Genomic DNA, 21,291 nt, shown 5'->3' on the forward strand with positions numbered 1-21,291 from the left:
CCACCTCCAAGGGCCAAACCTTTCAAATTTTATTTTTTCTGTTTTGCCCTTGGGGTGGCCGAACCACCCTCATAGAATAGGCTATGAAGGTGGCCAAGCCACCCCCAAGAGCAAAACCGATCTTGCCATTTTTTATTTTTTATTTTTAAATTTTTTCTGTCCAGGGGGTGGGGGTGGTTCGGCCACCCCAGATCGGCTAGCCACCCCCTTAGCCAAAATGGAGGTGGCCGCGACCTCATTTTTTAAAATTTTTTAATTAATTTTTTAAAATTTTTAATTTTTAATTTTTTTATATAGTGTCATGTGTCAACTTCAGAGGTTGACATGTGGCGGACCATTAGTTTTTGGACGAAGAAGTTAAATAATGTATTAATTTGATCATTTCTCAAAATTAATATATCGTATGTGATGTAAATAAAAATTCAATGACTAAAAATTAAAGTTTTCAAATCTCATAAATTAAATAGGTGCTTTACCCTATTTTTTTAAAAAAATGGGATGCGGGTTGCCAAATGAAAGTTTCTTTTCTCTTTTCTAATTCTCATGGTTATCAAAGGAAGACAAGGTACAAATACTGTCAAATAGTGTGTCAGGAATTCCATATTTTTTTTTATTTTTTTTGCCATTTTGGGAAAAGAAAAAGTACACTGATAACATGATTTTCTGACACTGCAACCCAAGAGCTTTACATTAACTCCTGATATTCTTACTCACAAAAAAAAAAAAAAAAAAAAAAAAAAAAAAAACTCCTGATATTCTTTGACTTGTAGAGAGCAGTCAACGCCTCTATTCCTTATTTTTTTCTTAATTCATTAAAGAAACTAATTTTATTTACTAATAAGTCTCCGCCTAGGTTACGTTACGTGCGTAACAAAAAAGTTGTAGAAAATTTTGTTAACTTTTTAAGGCCACATAAATTTAATTTTAAAATTTTCATAAAAAATAGAAAGATATTAAAATTAAATCAGAACCATTAAAAAATTAACACGAGATCTTCTTAATTGTTTTTTTAGAGCACCTAAACCAAATTCATAAGTCTCATACCCATTTATTATTGCCATATTAAGGGCAAAAATAATTTATTGGTAAAGATCAATAGATTAAATTTTTACTTTTTAACTCATAATTTTTTTTAACTACTTTTTTTTTTTCCTTTTTAGAATTGAGAGAGATCATGGCCTATAACGCTCCTCGTAAATCCATCCCCGGTCATGTTACAAGTTCATGTAACTTTTTTGAGTGATTTACATTTTTTAAAAAAAATAAATGACAATATACGTCATTTAAAATGCATTAATGGTGTTTTATAACCCTTATTTAGAGATATAAATGTGAAAAAAGTTTTGAATTTTTTTTTGTGAAAATTTTGTAAAAAGAGGGATGCTAGATATCTAAATATTTTTTTTTTTAAAGAATTTAATTCTAACCTAATGTGTCATAATCTTATGAGATCTATTATTTTGAAAAATGTGTAACAATCTCATGAGATTGTGTCACATTAGATTGGAACCAAATTCTGAAAAAAATATTGAGATTTCAACTATTTCTCTTGTGAAAAATGTTGTATATTAATGTTTTGATTTTTTTAATAAAAATAGAAAGAAAAGAGAAAAATAATTAGGAAACAAGTGAGCATATGTAAAAATGCTACACACATTTTTTGGCGGATGAGTGATTGGTGCATAACAGTTGTGCAACTGTTGTGCACCACTCTAGAGATATGGGATGGGTTCAACGTGGGGCCCACGTGGTGGAACCCATCCCATGGGTCTAAGACCTTGCACAAGATGGTGTGCAAGAGTCATTTTCCTTTTTGACATGACGTTAATAATAAAAAATTAAAAAAAATATGCGTATGTAGGGCTGGCAAAACGAGTACCCGACACGACCCATTAAGACCCGCGACCCGTTTAAGTTAGCCCTAACCACGACCCGTTTATGCTAACGGGTCGGGGCTTCAGACACGACACGAACACGATTATTTCACAGGTCACCCGACACGACCCGTGAAACCCGTTTAACATAATGGGTCGTCACGACCTGATACGATCCGTTTGAACATTTAAAGCCAAGGCAAGCCATTATCTCAAAACCAAATCAAAATCCATAATCAGAACCTCAAATTTCAACTAAATCTTTCACTTTCAGCAGTCAAAACAAAATCAAATGATTCAAATCGACAATCAAATATTCAAATCGCAAAATCCATCAAAAACTTCACCTGCTTCTTGTAAATATTGAAGTAGAATCAGTAGATATTGAAGAGAACCAAGAGGCACCCGTACCAGAGCCCAAACAACGCCCTAAGCTCCAGCCTCCAAGTCTCCAACGTCTTGAACAGGATTCTGCGCTCTCGCCGGAGCTCTCGGGCACCGAGGTGGCTCTGACAGTCTGACCTCCAAGCTCTTCATGGCATGATCGGACTCAGGCGTGAGGACAGAAGACCAGGGCCCGAGCTTGAACGAGTTCGACGAGGACATTGGACAAACCACGACCGGCGACTCAGCGAGGGGAGTTAGCAGAGACGGACACATTGGGGAGACCATGGCGCACTGGGGCTTCGAGGACGACGGACGACGAACGACGAATTGGACGAGGATGACGGCGCAGTAGAGAAACGGGGAGAAGAAGAAGAAAATGGAAGAAGAAGAAGAGGGGGGGCGGCATTGAAGGAAAAAGAAAAGAAGAAGTTAGGGTTTTTTTTTTGGTGTTTTTAATTAATAAATAATTAAAAAATAATTTTAATTTTAATTTTTTTTAAAAAAACCTAATCTTGTCTGGCGTGTCACCCGCGAGTGACCTGTGACACGACCCGCCAAGCCAAGATAAACGGGTCGATCCGTTTAAGACCCAAACCCGTTTAAGGTAAATCAAACCCGTTAATTTTGTGTTGTGTTCATGTCAGATTATCAAGTCGTGTCAAAATTGCCAACCCTACGTATGAGTGAGAAAGAGATGGGTAAGTTGGGTTTGGATTGGGTCAGGAAAAGTGAAAATAAGAGAGAGAGGAAAAGGACTTGCAAGAGAGAGACGTGAAAGAAACTTAAAAAAGAAAAGAAAGAAAAACCGGAAGGAAGGAAAGAAAGAAAGAAACGGAAAAAAACATACAGACCATATCTGTAGAGAGAGAGAGAGAGAGAGAGAGAGAGGGGGGGGAGATGACTGGAGAAGGTAACTCCAAAACCAAAGAAAGCAGGCGTAGTTTCCTGTTTTCTCTCTTAATATAAAACCCAAATGCATTTATATGAGAAGACGCGTAAAGCCTGACGTTGAATTCGGTCTGTTTCTCTCTCTCTGGCCTTTACCACTTATTTCTCTCCCTTGTCTCCATTGCCTCTCTTCTTTCCGGGGAGGCCTAGAATCCGCACGTGGTCAAATTGGGTTCAATCTTTTGGGATTTGGTGAAGATGGATCTCAGGTGGCTCGCTCGTTTGGTGTTGCTGTTTCTCGCTTCTTCGTCTTCTTTCCTTGCCGTTGATGTTGTTAGAGGCAACCTCGTGTTCCCAGTGCACCACAAGTTTAAAGGCCGGGAACGGAGCTTGACTGCATTGAAAGCCCATGATGTGCGTCGTCACCGTAGAATTCTCTTTGATGTGGATCTGGAACTGGGTGGCAATGGTCGCCCTTCTGATGCTGGGTCCGTGTCCTGCTTTCTTGCTCTTTTCTTTGCGTTTAAATTCTGGGTTCCTTTATTTTCTTGTTGGCTTTCTCTATGTCACTTTGTTTCTCTTTGTTAATGCTAATGCTAATTTTAGCTGGGATTGGTTCCCCCCCCCCCCCCCCCATTAATCACGATCCTATTGATTTTGTTCGTGTGCGAAATTCGATAAATAATGATTGATATTGGTATTGGTTTGAATTGTATTTTTATTTTGTTGGTATGTGCTTGTTTTACTTAATATGTTTAGATCCAATCTCTCTCTCTCTCTCTCTCATTTCTTTAAAGTTACTGGGTTTTTTCTGGTTAATTTAAGGTAGAATTATTGGATTCCTGCAGGACCATTCTTGTCTTTGATTCTTGACTGTTATTTGTTTATTTAGTTTTGGGGCAGAGGGGCACAGATTATTTATTATGTTATATGCACTTGTTGGATTGCTACAATTGGATCAAATAGTAATCTCTGTTAATTTTTGGTTTCTTGAACTTTTGATTTTGTATTTAAAAAAGTAATTCATCTTGATTTTCTTTATTTGTAAAAGTATTAAGTTCTAATTGTTATTGTTAATTAAAGTTTCTATATATATATATATATATATATATATATATATATATATATATATATATATGTATATAATTCTAAAGAAATTTGGGAACTAGTTGTTCCCTTCTTTGAATGCAATAGTGATGTATTTATTTATTTTTTCTTTTCTCGGGTTGGTATGAACCAAAATATTCTTTCCCAATACCATCTTTAACACCCCCCGGGCTTTCTTATGTTTGCTGTTGTTTTGGTGCAAAAAGAAATAGAAAATTCAGCCTACTTGAGCTAAGTAGTTGCTTAAGGCTTAACTGACTGAATCTCTTTGGGACTCAAATATTGAAGTTCTAAGACTTTTCTTTTTCTTCATAATTTCCATGTGTGTTATCACGGTATCTTACTCATGCAGTGGATACATAAACATCACATAGGACTAATAAAGGAAACATTTGTCATGTTTCCTTTTTATTCTTATACAGTTTACTTGGTTGCTGTAGGCTGTACTTTGCTAAAATTGGGATTGGGTCTCCTTCAAAGGACTATTATGTGCAAGTTGATACAGGAAGTGATATTCTATGGGTGAATTGTGTTGGCTGCACCAGCTGTCCTAAGAAAAGTGGTCTCGGGGTATGCACCTCTAACTTTACTTCTTCAATTGAGTCTCTCAACTTACTATCAAAATTTTGATGCATATTCCCTCACGTGAATTGATATCAAGCTTATGTTGAGCATTTTTTGGAGAAACATTTATTATTATGAATATTTAACTACAGATAGAACTGACACTATACGACCCAAAGAGCTCCTCCACTTCAAGTTTGGTTTATTGTAATCAAGATTTTTGCACTTCCACATACAATGGTAAACTTCCTGGTTGTGTGCCTGACTTGCTTTGCCAATATAATGTTGTCTATGGAGATGGGAGCTCAACTTCAGGGTACTTTGTGAATGATAGTATTCAACTTCAGCGAGTGACTGGAAACCTTCAGGCAGCACCAGCAAATGGGAGTGTAGTATTTGGGTGGGTTGTATTTCTTATATTAAGCTTCAACTACAATCATAGAGAACTTTGGATACCATATGTCATTCTAGAACTACCATATCTGTTGCATGCATCCATAAAGAAAAAGTTGAACCCTAGATATAGCGTACTTGGATTATACATAGCCGTGCACCTATTAATACCTTATAATTGATATCTTCTGTTTTTCTCAAATACAAGGTTTTAAATTTCAAATATGTCAGTGATATAGAAGGGGTACGGCTAAAGTGAAATCTCCTGATAATCAAGTTATCTGTGATATTTTTTTGTGGTGACCGACATTATTATTTTTATCATTCCAATATTTTTCTGATATATCGGCGGGTAAACCTGGTGCATCACCCAATTTACTTCAGTTTTGTTTTTCTTTATTGAGTTGTTTCATATACTTATTCAATAGCTTTGATAGTTCCATAACTTTTGGCAATACTTTTGCTGGTAAATACATTATATCGACTGATATATTTCTTAGCAATATTTTAAGATATCAATATTGTTTTCTTACCACCAATATCGAGGTATCATAATATATGGTGAGAAATCAGCAGTACTTAAACTATGTCATCATCTCTTTGCTTTTAGCTTGTTTTTAGTTTACTCCTAGATGGTAAGCTTTATCACAAGTTTTGATTCAAGAGCTCTGCTGAGGAGTTTTATTTTTGTTTAATATGATTTCTTCAGTTAGCACTATCTACACTTGCAGTACTGTTTCTAGATATTAAAACTTCCCTCTTGTGTGAAAGATGTGGAGCTAAACAATCAGGGGAGCTTGGTTCATCCTCAGAAGCACTTGATGGCATACTTGGTTTTGGACAAGCAAATTCATCCATGATTTCACAGCTAGCTTCAGCAGGAAAGGTGAAAAAAATGTTTGCTCACTGCTTGGATAATATAAATGGAGGTGGAATCTTTGCTATTGGGCAAGTAGTGGAGCCAAAAGTGAACACGACTTCATTGGTACCAAATCAGTATGTGGAGCTATCATAAATTTTTTATTTGTTATGCTAGTTATAAGTACTATGATTGATTGGTTGTTAGTAGTCTAAGATATTATTTAATTAGGATTTATTTATATTTTTTTGGATGATATTACCATTGGGTATGGAGTGCGGATTTCCTTTTCTTAAACATCTTTATTTATTTTATATTTTGTTGTCCACTACGTTTTCTTCCACTCTACTTTTGGGATTCATGGTCTTTCTTTCTGTTGTTTGCTTGGATATAATTCCAGTGCCAACTTTAATGTGAACTAAATTCTATGCATATGTTTGGAAGGTAGAGATTATGGATCATTTATCCAGCAATGTCAGATTGTAAGAAGCTTTTGAAAGTATGAGTTATTGAATTGTGTTATCATCTTATTGAATAGAAAAGGAAGAGAAGTTGAAAAAATAAGAACAACACACTCCTAATCCTTCTAAAAGTGTGAACTGAGAATTAATTTAATCATTTATGTCCACATGTATTTTGGAGAACATTTATTAATAATAGAAATCATTGGTAATGAAATAGTTCAAACTTTAGCTAATGCTTCTTATACTTGTATAAAGCCAACCTTCTTTTCCCATAAAAGGTCTTTTGGTAAAGCATGTAATGTTATAAGATGTAGGGATGCTGCTTGGAGCTTGGCCAAATGATTGACAATTTACAGTTAGACTACAATTTATCTTGAGATCATAAAAATATGAAGAACAAATATTCTTGGGTCTTCTTTAAGAATGACATCTATTGGAAATGTTGGTATCCAGTTCCAGTTCTGAAACCATAGCTCTTGCCAGATTCATATGTTGGGGTAAAATGAGATAGTGTTTTGTTAATATGCAATTATCTTAAATATTTCAATTATTTTTTCTATGTTTTGTTGCCTAGAAGGGGCAAGAGAAATATCTTGTTCTTTCTTCAACAATTTCTGATATCTAGTGGACCTCTTAATAGGATTCGGATTCAACAGTGATTCTGAGGTCCATACGACCTTCTTCACTATGCAGTGCCTTCTTATTTTTTATTTTTTATTTTTCTTCTCCCTTTTTGATTAATTGGTCTGATATTTAGTACGTGGTTTTTCCATTACAGATGTTCCTCCTATTATTTTAGGGGGTGCTCAAGGAACATATTGTGGAATGACAATTGTTGCTGCCTCAGTATTGTTTTTTAGGATGTCAAAAAACAAAAACGACTAAGGACAAAATCCTGGACCGGCTCATTGTAGGCATTTGGTTTTTGAGGATTAGAAGGCATTATGCTGTCTTTAATACTCTTGAGACTGGAATGTTTTTCCCTTCCATAAAGGAAGTCATGTTGTTGACTGCATTTAAGTCCTTCCATAATGGACATTATGAAGCTTAATTTTTAACATTTTTACTAAAGCTAACAAGGTATGTGGGTATAATGAGAGGTCATAGAGAATGCATTTTGGTTGATAGAACATTTCTTTAGAAGCTTTTTAGTGAAAGAGTTTTTGGAGGTTTCCACGATGTATCCAAAAGAGAAATTGAACTTGGGTAGTGGTTGTTTTTGCAAAACCAGGCAAGCGGGAATGGGTACCATCTTTGGGGACCAGAAACGGGACTCAAAACTAGCTTTTTCATGAAATGGATGGTGGAATGCTTCCAGGCTTTGCGCCTTGTGCTTGATCAAGGAGTAGCAAATCATGTACTATGAGAAATATTCACCTCATGGTTGTTCTCTTGGCAACCCTTGAAGGTAGGAATAGGGGGAACCTCTGCAGACTTCAAGTGGATATCATCTTTCAGATCTAGGTGGCAGGGGTCTGATTTCAAGGCTTTGGTGTTTTTCCTTCATCAAGGCTTTGGGAATTGTTCCCTTACTCATCCAAAAAAAAAAAAAAAGGCTTTGGGAATTGTCAGCTATGGGAATATCTCAATATCTGATTGAAGATGTCTCTTTGGCAATCATTAGATTGGCTAGCTTGAGCAATTTAGGGTCTTGGAGGTGACTCACTTGATGTCAGGATTATACCATCTCTCTTCTATGATTAGGGTTGAGAATATGTGGGATGGTTTTTCTCCTCACAATATTTAGGGGAGGACTCTTTAATTAGTGCCCAAATAGGTGCAGAATAGGTGGACAGGGGTTTTGGTTATCTAGCACACACTAGTTGAAAGGGAAAATGCCCTAAAAGTAATAAGGTATTTTACATGCATGTCATTTACACATACTATAGAATATCGAATTAGTTAATTTGTTGTGAGGCACCCTGATTATTTAGTACATTTTAATTCACCACGGGATGTTTAATGCCTTACAAGTAAGGTATAAATTATGTACTGCAAGTATACAAAAGTGAAATCCATAAAAATATTCATACATCTAGATGGAGATCTTTGTAGAGTATAAAGCTTGATCTTTCAGGAAAAGGTGTAGTGAAATTAAGATTTGACGCAATGTTTTCTAGTCTAAGTTATGGATTATTTTTTTATGGTAGAAGAACACCCTTGTGCTTGATGCATGAAAAAAAAGAAAAGGAAAGAGAACGTGGAAGTCTGCACTGTGTTTATTACATTCAAATATAGTGTTGTACATCAATTCCTTCCCCATTGGTAGGGTAAGTGTTAGGAACCTGATCGTCAAGGTCATTTTTTTTTTTAGTATTTGTAAAAAATACTAAAAAAATGTGTTTTTTAGTATGACCTTTTGAATTATTGGTAAAATGTGTTTATTCCTTTTGTGTTTCTTTGCGAAATGTTATCTTAATTTCTCTAAATTCTTATTTCAGGCTTTAGTTTCCTTATCAAGTTAGTTATTGGCTTATGAATTTCGTCGTAATTATACTTTTATCTAAAATTTTAGGGCACATTACAATGTTGTATTGAAGGAAATTGAGGTGGGTGGTGATGTTCTAACACTTCCTTCAGATACATTTGACAATGGAGTTCGGAAAGGAACAATAATTGACAGTGGTACAACATTGGCTTATCTTCCAGGGCTGGTTTATGAAGCACTAATGCCTAAGGTACATGATATTCCTTTTCATTTGAGGGTTTTGTTTTAGATTCTTCTTTATTTTAGTTTCATTTTCATTTTTGTTATGCATTCAGATTATGAGTCAGCAACCTGGGTTGAAATTACATACCGTTGAAGACCAGTTTACTTGTTTCAAGTACAATGGAAAGTAAGGCATCAACTGAAGCTAGTTGCTTTTATTTTTAATTTTAGGAGTAACAAGATTAAACTTTATTTTCTCTTTGTAGTGTAGGGGTTGAATAAGTATTCATTTCCGTCCTAAATGTCATACTGCAATATAATTTATTGGTTGATACTTGAAAAGGCTGACTTTCATTTATCAGTGTATAAATGAGATTAATTTGAAGTATTCTGGAACTGACAGATTTTACATAATAAATCCAGATAAAAAAGGACCCAAAATGACAATTTATAATAGAAATAGAAATGTCGCATAATTTAACTTTGAAGCAATGTTTGCTCTTTAGCACATTACTACTAGGATGGTACACTTGAGCGAGGATCCATTTTTTTTGAGGAAAATTCTGAACATTCAGAAGTCATAATTACTGAAATAACCAACCTTTTATAAAATTCCATAACAATAGCAGTAAAAGTGGTAATATTGCCGATCAAGAGTTCTATAGTTCTGTTAAGAGAGAGGATTTATCAAGTATAACTGATAGAAAATAGGATGTGGTAATATGCTACTGGCAGAAAAAAGGATGTGATTGAAATTATGGAGTATAAAAACTTTGCCAAAGTTGTGCCAGCATTGTGTACAATTCCAAAGTTTTGGCAAAATAGCATTGTGTAATATCAACTTCACAAACATATTTTGTTCAGAAAGAAAAACAAAAAAGAAAAAAGGAAAAAAGTCGCATGTATTTCATGTTGTCTGATCCAGGCTTTTGTAAGACAATTCTGATTTTCTCTTTTCCTGTACTCCTGCAGCGTTGATGATGGATTTCCAACGGTCACATTTCATTTTGATGGTTCCCTTTCATTGACAGTTTATCCTCATGAGTATCTATTCGTACTTAGTGTAAGTAAAGTGAGTCTTAAAATTTTAATTAGACTCCTCGCTTGTTAGGTCTCCTTCCACAATTTGTTGACATTATTCCTTCTCTAAGATGCTTCAGTTCTTTGCTTTTACTTTGCCTTCAGATATTAAACTCATGCTTGGGTTCCATGTTGAACCTTCAGATACTAAACTCATGCTTGGGTTCCATGTAGAATCACAACCGCAAATGACCTGAATTTTAGGATTTATTATCATCTAGATATTTTATCTTACTTTCAGTAACTTCTTTGGATTGTTATTCTTACTCACTATGTGCATTGAATGCTCAGCTAAAATTTCTTGTGAAATTGACCATTTTCGTTAGATAGGTCAATCAAGTAGATTTTACATCTTTATTAGGCTCAAAAGTTGTAGATATCAAGCCAATATAGATGGTACATTGCCCGAAATGTAGTTTTACTCTAATTCCTAGATCAAACCTACATGTATAATTCTGACATGTTAGTAGTATAGTACAGCGGAAGAAAGTTTTTATAACTCAATCCAATTGTTGTGTTAATTATTAAAATTATATCTGATAGGTGGTCAACTTTATAGATTCTTAAAAGTAAAGCATTATATGATCTATATTTAAAATAGAAAAAGGAAAAGCTTATATTTCTGTCGACCATTTTAATATGCACATACCTTTACATTGATCAAATAAAGATCAGTTAAAGTTGCTATGTTCTATGTACTGTATACGATGCTTATTTAATAAAACCACTTGTCAAAAGATGAGTTCTACAGTGTTCTTACACAGTACTTTGAAAATTTCATTAGCCTCTTTGGAGTCTCCTTGGTTGTGATTGTTTTATTTTTATGAATAGTCTACCTTGTGAGTGAGAGTTATTTTTTATTCCTTCCAGCTGGAAGTACATTGAAGTTATCTGAAATCAAGTTTTTGTTTTTGGCCCTGTAGTTGTTAAGCACTGCTACCAAACATGTATATGGTTTAAATGGTCTTTCTATTTTGTTATTTTTCTGAAAAACATCATTTTCATATATATTATTGGTCTAATTCTTTTCCAGGTTCGTTACGAATATATATATATATATAATTTCTTTTCATGACATTTTCAGAATGATGCGTGGTGTGTTGGTTGGCAGAATAGTGGAGGGCAATCTAGGGATGGAAGTGAAATGACTCTTTTGGGAGGTGCAGTCTAGAATTACATTTGATTATAAGTTCAACTATTGATTTTGTTACTGAATGTAGAATGTGCAATTAGTCAAGACAGTCTTAGATAAGCTTTGTGCATTTATAGTTTTTTCTGGCTAAGAACTATTCTGATTTTCTGTTTATGCCAGGATTTGATAAAATGAACATTATGATACTTTAGGTCCAAAATAAGGCGTAATTGAACTGAGTCAAGCTGTGTGTTGAATGTTTAAGCTTCGTTCGTTTTTGTTTCAAACACGAGCTATGCTCAAGCTTATCACCGAGTTAGATAATATGTTCAAACTTAATTCATTTATTTAAAACTCGAGCTTGTTCATGTGCCTAATTAACTTATTCATTATTTGTATAAAGTACATATAATCATTGTTTATATTTAATAAATCATATATATAGCTCTTATCGTGAAATTGACTGTTTATATTATATCTTATAACCTTATTTAGAATATTCTTAAACGATCCAATCACAAATCTATATGTATATTTTACTGTATATATATACAACCATCACATACACACACACAAAAATATATCTATATCAAGACTCAATCATAAGAATTCAAGCTACATCCATCACATTAGAATAGAATTTCCTTTATCTTTTTAAATGCTTAAAATGTTCTCATTACAAAGTTAAAAAAAATACTATAGAAAACAATAAAAATGATGATATACGAGTCGAGCCGAGTTTATACGAATTGGGCTCATTTAATAAATGAGCTTAAATTTTTGTATTGGCTCGAAATAGCTCGGTTCATTTACAACCCTAGTCCAAAATTCCTAGCTCTGCATTAAGTGATTACATACAACATTTTCATTGCGGAAAATAGCTAAAGATCCAATTTGTTTTTAATCCCAGTCAAACTTTTTCTATCCATGTAAAATTAATGAGATACACTCCGCAGCGGTTTTAAATTCCATTGAATTTTTCTATTTCAACTCGAACAAAAGCCTTCTCCTTGTTTCGGGATCAACTGTAATTCTGCTCAAAATTTTAAATATCTACTCTCTTTATAGGCACTTCGTTTTAGTATGTGGATTTTCATGAATACATTAACTTGATTAATGTGAAAATGGAGAGGAAAAATGACATATGTTGGGTTGTATGCATTATTTTTATATTAAAATACTTCTCCTATTGTTTCCAATGGCAGATTTGGTGCTTTCAAATAAGCTAGTTTTGTATGATCTTGAAGAACAGACAATTGGATGGACTGAATATAATTGTAAGTACTGTCTAGTGTTTTAATTTTGAGTTTGTTGCTCTTGTTTGTGACTTCTTCCCACATACTTTTGTGTTATATTATTGTCCTGCATGAGTGTTCTCCATATTTTTTTTTTTGGCTGCTGAATCTTAAAATATTGTTTAATTTAAGCATTTCTTTGCATTTGATACCTCAAATTAGTTCTCTCCACCTCGATTGCTCTCTCAAGTGATAGATATATGAATAGCAAATTTCATTTCTCCCCTCTCTTGGAAGAGAGTTTATGGTTTGTCATAATAAGTATTATCTTTTTTGTATTCTCTTGCTTCTTGTTTTCTCACCCCAAAAGAGAGTTCTAAGGCTAGTAATAAGCTTTTTATTTTTATATTTTTTTTCATTTTTTTTTCTCCTTTTCTTGTCATCCCCTTCTTTGATTTATTTGTGCATTAAATGCTTAAGATGGTTTGGCCGTGTGCAATGAAAAGTAATTAATGTATAGGTGAAAAAGAATGATTTAATCCAAGATGACCTAAGAGGTGGAGGAAAGCCTAAAGCATGGGTAGAAGTAGGGAAGAAGGATATATTAAATAGGGAAGCGACAAAGAGTAGATTTTAGAGAGGATAAGGTGACAAAAAAGAATACATAAGACCCACTCATAAGAATCCATGAAGCCAACCCCAGTTTAATTGGACTCAAAAAGATTATAGGGCTTCACCAAGTTGGATCTTAAGTTTAAATTGCCTTGAACTTGCCTCTTAAATGAATAATAACAATGTGATTTTATAAATCAAGTCACTGTTTTCATCATAAAAATGAAAATACTCGCTGTTCATACACATCATGGCATGTGCACTTAGTGGTTTGATTCTATGGCTTTGGCCTTTCTCATTTATGATTGTTTTTGCGTTTAGGCTCTACAAGCATTAAGGTAAAGGATGAGTCTGGAGCGGTGTATTCTGTTGGTGCCAACAATCTTTCTTCAGCTTCCACTCTGATTATTAGAAGAACATCAACATTCTTTTTATTACTGATAGCTATGCTGCACTACTTTCTATATTAAATAGTTGCTACATCAACATTCTTGTTGTACTATAAATTATTGAGTGAAAATGTGTGCTTCAAATAATTTGTCTTGATTCACTCTCCCCCCCGCCCCCGCCCCCGGGGGGTCGGGGGCGTTGGGGAGGGGGGACTGCATTCTTCGCGACTGAATTAATAGAAAGAATGTCATTACATACGTGATGACAAACACATGCATCTGTTCATCTTTTCGATTGAATAGCTTCATGAAGTGGAGCAGGAAAACCTGAATCGGTTCAATATGATCACCATTCCCATGAAAGCCAAGAGTGTGATTAATTTAATTTATACAACAATATACAATATCTGTAACATAATTATGATTATCCATGTAGGCAGGGCAGGTATTATTACAAGGTTGTCCTCAAAAACTGAACAACCAAATATAGGACTGCCAGAAGTAGTGCAATTTGGTATGCATCTCTTTGGAAGCTGTCATCCCTTTCAAAGAACTGAAGCAAAGCAAACAATGGAATAAGTCAGTCAGTTGATAATGAAAGAAAACATAGTCTTTGACTTTTAAAACACGTACGTACCTTTGTTGGATCACCTGAGGGGTCTGGATACATTTCCAAGTTTTCTTTCTTGGTTGAGAAACGGCTTGCTAGGTTCTTAATAACATCAGCCAAATCCTTTCCGGCCTCCGTTGCCGCAAAAAGGCGTCGTGATGTCCAGAAGAAGGCCTGAGCAATAGCCGATGAAGATGACAAATCCCAGAACTCCTCATGCTCAATCACTTGCCCACTAATTTGGTTGAGAGTGAATTGAGAATTAACTCTTATTATCAAATCTGAGGCTATGCCAGCAAGAAAAGATTTTGGCTTCCCTTTGATTGTCCACTTGATGCTCAGGACACTGGTCGATAACATCACCATTTCCTGCACATTCTGTAACGACAACATAGAAAGATATATAAATCAAAGGTTATACTTATAATCTAAATATGAAGAGAGAGAGAGAGAGAGAGAGAGAGAGATATTGATATAAGGGAAGTCACTGTGATTCTTGATATATGAAAGGCCAAAATATTGCTCAATGCATGCCATTTAGTTTCGTATAAGGGAAGAAAATACAGTTCAAAGAAAAGATAATAGTTGTAGATTTATAAAGACAGAAATAGCTAGGCACAACATAGAAGTCTTACCACAGTAGGATTTTCTAGAGCACTGGTTGCCCATAGTAGTCTCTTGTACTTTTCACGACCAGTAAAACTTCTAACTGGATCCTGCAATCAGTGTCATAACATAATGTGTTAAATGAAATACCCGACTGCAAGATTAATACAAGTCTCACTCCACTGCAACAAATTTAGTAAAAGAAACCACTAATGAAAATGTTGAGAAGAAGACTGTATATTGAATCACACGTAATATTGTACAGGAGGGACCCTATATACAGAAGCTAATAAAACTGATACACATACACCTTCTCCTATATATTGGAGAAGGTGCCAGAAATAGAGCGGAAAAGTGTGGGAAAGGTGATTCAGAACTTGTGCATTGATACCATGTTGAGAATAAGACTATATTGAATCACACAAATACTGTACAAGAACACGCACCAGTGACTAATGTGTGAGGGACAAACACAATATTATATAACCAAACAGAAAAAAAGATTAAGTTAGTAAGCAGTGATCTTAAGGGAAAGAAAATGGCAATACCAAAGATGAACATGCGAGATATTGTAAAAGAAAAGGCAAAAATGTCATGGATACCCTGTATCTGACAGAAACTGCATAGGTTCCAAGAGCACGATTGCCTTCCCGAAGCTGGAGGATATCACGGGCAAGTTGTCTTGCCGTAGATTCCACCAAAGGGCTGCTAATGCACTCAAACTCATTGCAGAGCTCACCAAAGTCCATGCCATCCACAATCTTATCAGCCTCTGATTTTTCAATGGCAGGAACAGGAGACAATTCAGTGCTTTTAGAATCATTTGCAACTGCAAGGACACCATAACCAATTAATAAACTCAAAAGTTTATATCAAAATGGTAATTTAAACTCGCTCTATAGACGCAGAAATATTCCAAAACAATCATTTCAGTGGTGACAAAGATAGTCAGCGACCATGCAAGAAGCCAAGCAATACATACTATCATATATTATAACAAGGAAGAAGAAGAAGAAGACAGTAAAAAGTAAAAACCTCGAAGTAGAAAAGGGTAGAGGTAATGCGAGGACGCGGAAAAAGCCTTGGACGTGAAAATGCATTTACTGCGGCGGAGGCAGGTGGCTGCGGTGGCGGTGGCGGTGGCGGCTGAGGCAGTAGCGAGAGCAGAAGAAACCGACGTAGCACTCATCTTTCCCCATTCTGACGCCAATCACCTTGTTGGGGTGGAATAGAACACGAGCCTCTCTTCTTTTGTGATTTTTTCTTTTCCTCTCGCTTGTTGATAAGGTGGGGGCCACATATGGGTCTAAGCACAGCCACTTGTTTCTTTTAGCCTTTTAGCCTTCTAGCCTTTAGGTGCGGGGATTCTTCGGCCCCAGGATTGAATCTATTACCCCCAGGCCCCAAACTCCATCTTGCGTTGCTACAGTAGAGTGGGTCCACTAGACTAGATGAACATAGCCACTAGTAAAGAGGTTCGGACTCGGGTCAGGATCGATTTATTTGTTAAACCACTATAAAGTTATATAGATTTTAAGCTCATTTACTTAACGAGCTGAATATGCCAAAGCTCGACTCGTGAATTAAGATCGTGAACAAAACTCTTATAAGTTCGACTAGGTAACTTAATTACATAAATATGTGTTGAGGGCTAATTTTCTTTGGGACCTAAGAAAAAGGCTTACTTTTGTTTCAAGAACGTAGGAGGGCCAAAATGAAAGGAGGTTCCCTAAGCGTGTGTCAACGAGACACTAAAGGAGGGAACCTACCTAGACTACTTTCAATAAACAAACTACTAAGAGATTGTCGCTGCACAATCACATGCCTTTTGGACGAAAGCAATTCCGAGGAGTTGCAATGATGAATGAAAGCTTAAGAGATCGATGTTGCACGGTCAAAAGGTTGCCTAACGACGCAAACAAAGGCATACTGTGACGACCCTTTTGTTTTTTTTATACAAACGGATTATTTCAGTGGCATGATATTTATCCATGAACTAATATAACATAAATATATTTCATAACATGTACCTAACACATCAGAGCTAATACACATAGCATCAGAAACTAATTCATTAACTAAAAGAGTAATTACAACATCAGAGCCATTTGACTATCGATGTAATTAAAACTTATCAATGTATTAATTATATAACAAAAGTATGGCTATACATAAAAACACCACATGCGACACGTGCCATTTACAAAACTACACAAGGGGACTATCCACAAGTCCGACCCACATACGACCATCTCGATAAGCCTCAGTCATAGTATTCCAAATACAAAGCCACTAGGTCATCATCGACATCAGCATCTACACGATCGTAGTGGTTGCTACATTCGCATAGGAGGATTAATGAGTTCACCGTCTGAGTAGTATTAAACTTACTAAATTTTGCAATGAGCCGACATTTAGTTCCTCTACGATACGTTTACAATAACAGCTATTCTTAGTAATCCATTTCTTTTCTTCAAACATTTTGTAGCTGAAAAAGTAAACACTGGAATCTTATAAGCAAATAAAATCATATATATATATATATATCATATGACTCAGCTATACTTAAAAAATACAAGCATATGAATACATCTAAGTTATAAACAAATGACATCATATCTGAGCTATACTCATATACAAGCTTTCCAAATCTCTGGGAAATACAAGCATACGTATACATCTAAGCATAACATCACATATAAATCATCATATGCTATGTTCCATTCAAACCAATCAATATATAGGTACGTCTAGCATGAAATTCTACATAAATCACTCTACGTATTCCAGCTGCAACGATATACATATGCTATGTTCCATTCAAACACATATACATATTGGTACATCTAGTTATGAAAACATCATTAAACATGTCACACAACAATATCATGTTATTCTTGCCTTTCCTTGGTTTTCACTGTTTTGTTGTTGATGTCGGTGGGACTCTAACCCTCGGTCTTAGGCTGCTTTGTGCTGGTGAGACTCTAACCCACGATCTTGTTGCTGATGCTGGCGGGACTCTAACCCCCGGTCTTACACTTGTGCTGCCGACGAGACTCAAACCCTTCGTCTTACATTCAGTGTTCATGATTTTGTTCCATGCTCATGCTCATCATTTCACGTACTCAGCATGTTCATGCTATCATACACATATGCATTATATAACATCATATGCTTCTCATTCTCGTTTCAAATACATCATGAAAACACTGGCCATCATAAAACCTGAAAAATAAAGAGACTTCTAAATTAACGTGCGTGTGTGTATCGTGTAACAAAATATTATAAAAGCAAAATTTAAATGGCACAAATATTTTTTTAACGAAGTGAAAACTCAATTAAGAGAAAAACCACTCCGGGGTAGCTAAACTCAGGATATCCACTATTTAGAAGACAAAGCTAGTTACAAAGCAGTAGCACTCACATACCCTTATGCAGTGGTCGTACCTTTAACTCTGACGTGTAATCCAATACGAACGCCTCCCAGCCAAGTCACATACTTGAAGGGGTTTTTAATGGAATTCATTACCTTATGGCTCATCTCCAAGATAGACTTCACACAAACATAGCAACGACACTTGGCAATGGCTAGAGAGTAAGCAGATTAGCACAATGGCTCTTAAAATATTCTCTCTAAGCACTATGGAATTCATTACCGAATTCTTACAAATTACATGCCTAGGGGCCTCTATTTATAGGCTACAGAAAACTAAAACCGAGTCTAATACGATTTTCCTAGGCAGTGTCTGGACGGTAGCTGAGGGCATTTGGACGAACAACTGTGCAACCGGCTTTCCAAATTCGCTGAATATTCTTTCCTGAATAGAGCCGCGTCCCGACGGTGTTGCCCTAGCGTCCGGACGGTTGTACTTTTGCTGCACGAAATTTTCATATTAAGGCCTGAGCGTCTAGATAGTGGAGTCTGACATACGGACGATTGAACCTCTTCTGCACAACTTGACTTATCAAGGATAGCGTCCGGACGGGAACACTACATCGTCCGGACGGTTGCAGCTGTCTTTCCGTATCTGTGTTTTGGAAAGAAATCCTTTTACTTGTCGAACACTGAAAGGGCATCCGGACGTGTTTACAAATTATCCAAAACAATAAAATAAAATGTCTCAAAATAAAGCAAAACATAAAAACTCAATCATCCTCAGCCATGGGTGGATGATCCTTGTCATTATTGCTAGACGGATGATGGTGCTTGAGACACTCCTGGATGTCCAGCTAGCACTGCTCCACCCGGAGGTTAATAAAGTGAAACTGCTGCTACATAGTGAGAACAATCTGTTGCATAGAACTCATACCCCCCTATAGAGATGCCAAGGCATCTAAAATCTGAGCATAACCTGCATCATGCTGTGGAGGCTGTGGAGCAGTTTGAGAAGATGATGCTAAGTCAAGCATCTCAACATGAATTGGAGGAGGCTGAGGAGCTTCATCCTGATCTTCACGCCTTAGCTGGGCATTGGACTTCATCAGGGTCTGTTTGCTGATGGGATCCTGAATTTTCATCTTGGGCTCTCCAGAAACATCAATGCTAGCCTGTAGAATAATCTGAGTAATCAAGCATCCGAATGGAAGACCAGTATTACCCTCATCTCGGGCCTCCAGCATAACATCAAGAATATGCTTGCACAAGCAGAACGATAATCTCAGACAGATGGCATACAAGAATTGAGCCCTCTTCAGAATTAGATCATTCCTCCTAACAATAGGCCAGAGCTTGTGCTGGATAATATTCGCGAGCAGATGGTGCGGGGGAGACAAAGCACCGATTCAGATGGTAGAAGATCGCTCCTCGCCATGTGGGACAGCATGAAAGAACTCCCTGAGATCATCCAAGGAGGGAGCAACCACGACCTCATTAAAAGGGCTTGGTAAAATCTGAAGCATTGGTACCCCAATGATCTGGCTGATGACCTGAGGATCAACCATAATAGCATGCCCCGCAATAGTATATTGAAGGATAATGCCATTGTCCTCATTCTGCACCACCTCTAGATGAGTATAAAATTCTCTGACCAGCCTGGCGAGCACGATGCATGCACAATTGTGAAGGTAGCCCCAGTGATAGGTTTGGATAATTTTACTGATAACGTCTAGGGGAGCTACCATGATATCAGCTCTGACTACTTTCCTTTCTGGAATGACTGGCTTGGTGATTATTTGGGCTTTGGAAGCAGCCATGTCTTCCTCTGTCCTTTGATGAACTCTGCGCTGTGAACTGCCAGCAGACATGGTTCTGTAAATAATAACCAAAAAAAAAAAATTTCCAAAAATAACCTCAAAGATATTAGGTTGTAACGCCCCGCTTTTGCAAAAAGCGTAGGTGAAAATTTTCGAATTTCCACAAGACATTACTAACTTATCAGAGGTAATTATTGGCAACGGAATAAATATAATATAAATTGGAAATAGGTTGACACTTCAGAGCTACTACTGAGAATACTTCAAATATATATAAAATAAGTCAGTCAGCATAATTATACAGACATCAATACTAGTCATGCCACTCAGGGCTAAATAATTATACAAGCCAAAGTATATATATATAACTGGGGAATTATAAATATTGTTTTAAGATAGGCTAATGGACTATAACAGGGTAGTCCCAAAACTTAGGCTTTCCAGCCTTACAAAACTGAACCAGGGACCATCTACGTGTCGGGATAGTCCTGATAATCCTCTTCTTCTTCATAGCCTGAACCATTACAAGTACCATACAAGGAGAAGAAAACAACATAAAGACTAAAGTAAGTCCACTGTTTCCAATAATAATATGAGAGCTGATTTATTTAGTAAATGCAACATAATGCAATGGCCAAATAATCACATGTATATACAAAATATAATCCATGATCGCGAGTCATAGACATAAAGTGAACATAAATGTAATCATAAAGCAATGACAGTCTTAAATATAGAGTTTTGGGCATTTCCCTTTTTCCACTACTCTGTTGGCCTTGGCACGGTTAGCGTGTTATTTGAAACCTTGGTTTCCTCACTTAACTTTTAATTATAATCTTTGGGAGCCTTGGCTCCTGGAAACCTTGGTTTCCCTGGTGACCTTGGTACACCAGTTTTGTATTTATTATTCTTTTCAGGTATCTCCTCATTCACTGAGAACCTTGGAACTCATGTGAAGCCTCGCATACCCACCGTGGATCTTGATCCAACAGCTTGTTATTAGACAGGTTATTAGAAATAATAAAATATGCAAAATCACATGCGCAAACAAGTAAATAAAACAGTAAACATAATATTATAGGAAAATCAACCAGCTTCGTCCTCAGTAAGTATAGAGATACTTACTAGTTTCTGCTTCAAAAGTCTTTCTCTTTAACTGCATAATTCCAATCATATAGTAATACTAGATTAGTGAAATGATGCTACAAATATGTTTACTATATTTATCCTTAAAGTACCATTTTAACC

The 21,291-nt window shown here is 35.9% G+C and overlaps 2 protein-coding genes across 3 annotated transcripts; one reads left to right on the plus strand and one right to left on the minus strand.

Moving 5' to 3' along the window:
• Window positions 1-3,082: 3,082 nt before the first annotated feature.
• LOC133851674 (aspartic proteinase 36-like) lies at window positions 3,083-13,781 on the plus strand. Of its 2 annotated transcripts, none has more exons than XM_062288205.1 (10): window positions 3,083-3,637; window positions 4,697-4,826; window positions 4,973-5,220; window positions 5,985-6,209; window positions 9,052-9,214; window positions 9,300-9,373; window positions 10,159-10,258; window positions 11,351-11,426; window positions 12,604-12,675; window positions 13,567-13,781. In XM_062288205.1, the coding sequence occupies exons 1-10, from the start codon at window positions 3,408-3,410 to the stop codon at window positions 13,713-13,715; spliced, it is 1,467 nt and encodes a 488-aa protein (XP_062144189.1). In that variant the 5' UTR covers window positions 3,083-3,407; the 3' UTR covers window positions 13,716-13,781. The 2 variants fall into 2 exon arrangements, with proteins under 2 accessions (XP_062144189.1, XP_062144190.1); XM_062288206.1 differs by having other exon boundaries at window positions 3,084-3,637; window positions 10,159-10,249.
• A 211-nt stretch (window positions 13,782-13,992) lies between these two features.
• On the minus strand, window positions 13,993-16,083 carry LOC133851675 (uncharacterized). Its single transcript, XM_062288207.1, has 5 exons — window positions 15,886-16,083; window positions 15,453-15,679; window positions 14,880-14,960; window positions 14,272-14,622; window positions 13,993-14,187 (listed from the first exon to the last, which is right to left on the minus strand). Exons 1-5 carry the CDS (start codon window positions 16,037-16,039, stop codon window positions 14,086-14,088), a joined length of 915 nt encoding a protein of 304 aa, XP_062144191.1. The 5' UTR covers window positions 16,040-16,083; the 3' UTR covers window positions 13,993-14,085.
• Window positions 16,084-21,291: the final 5,208 nt, after the last annotated feature.

The sequence above is a fragment of the Alnus glutinosa genome, chromosome 12 (assembly GCF_958979055.1).
Source record: "Alnus glutinosa chromosome 12, dhAlnGlut1.1, whole genome shotgun sequence".
Classification (NCBI taxonomy): domain Eukaryota; kingdom Viridiplantae; phylum Streptophyta; class Magnoliopsida; order Fagales; family Betulaceae; genus Alnus; species Alnus glutinosa.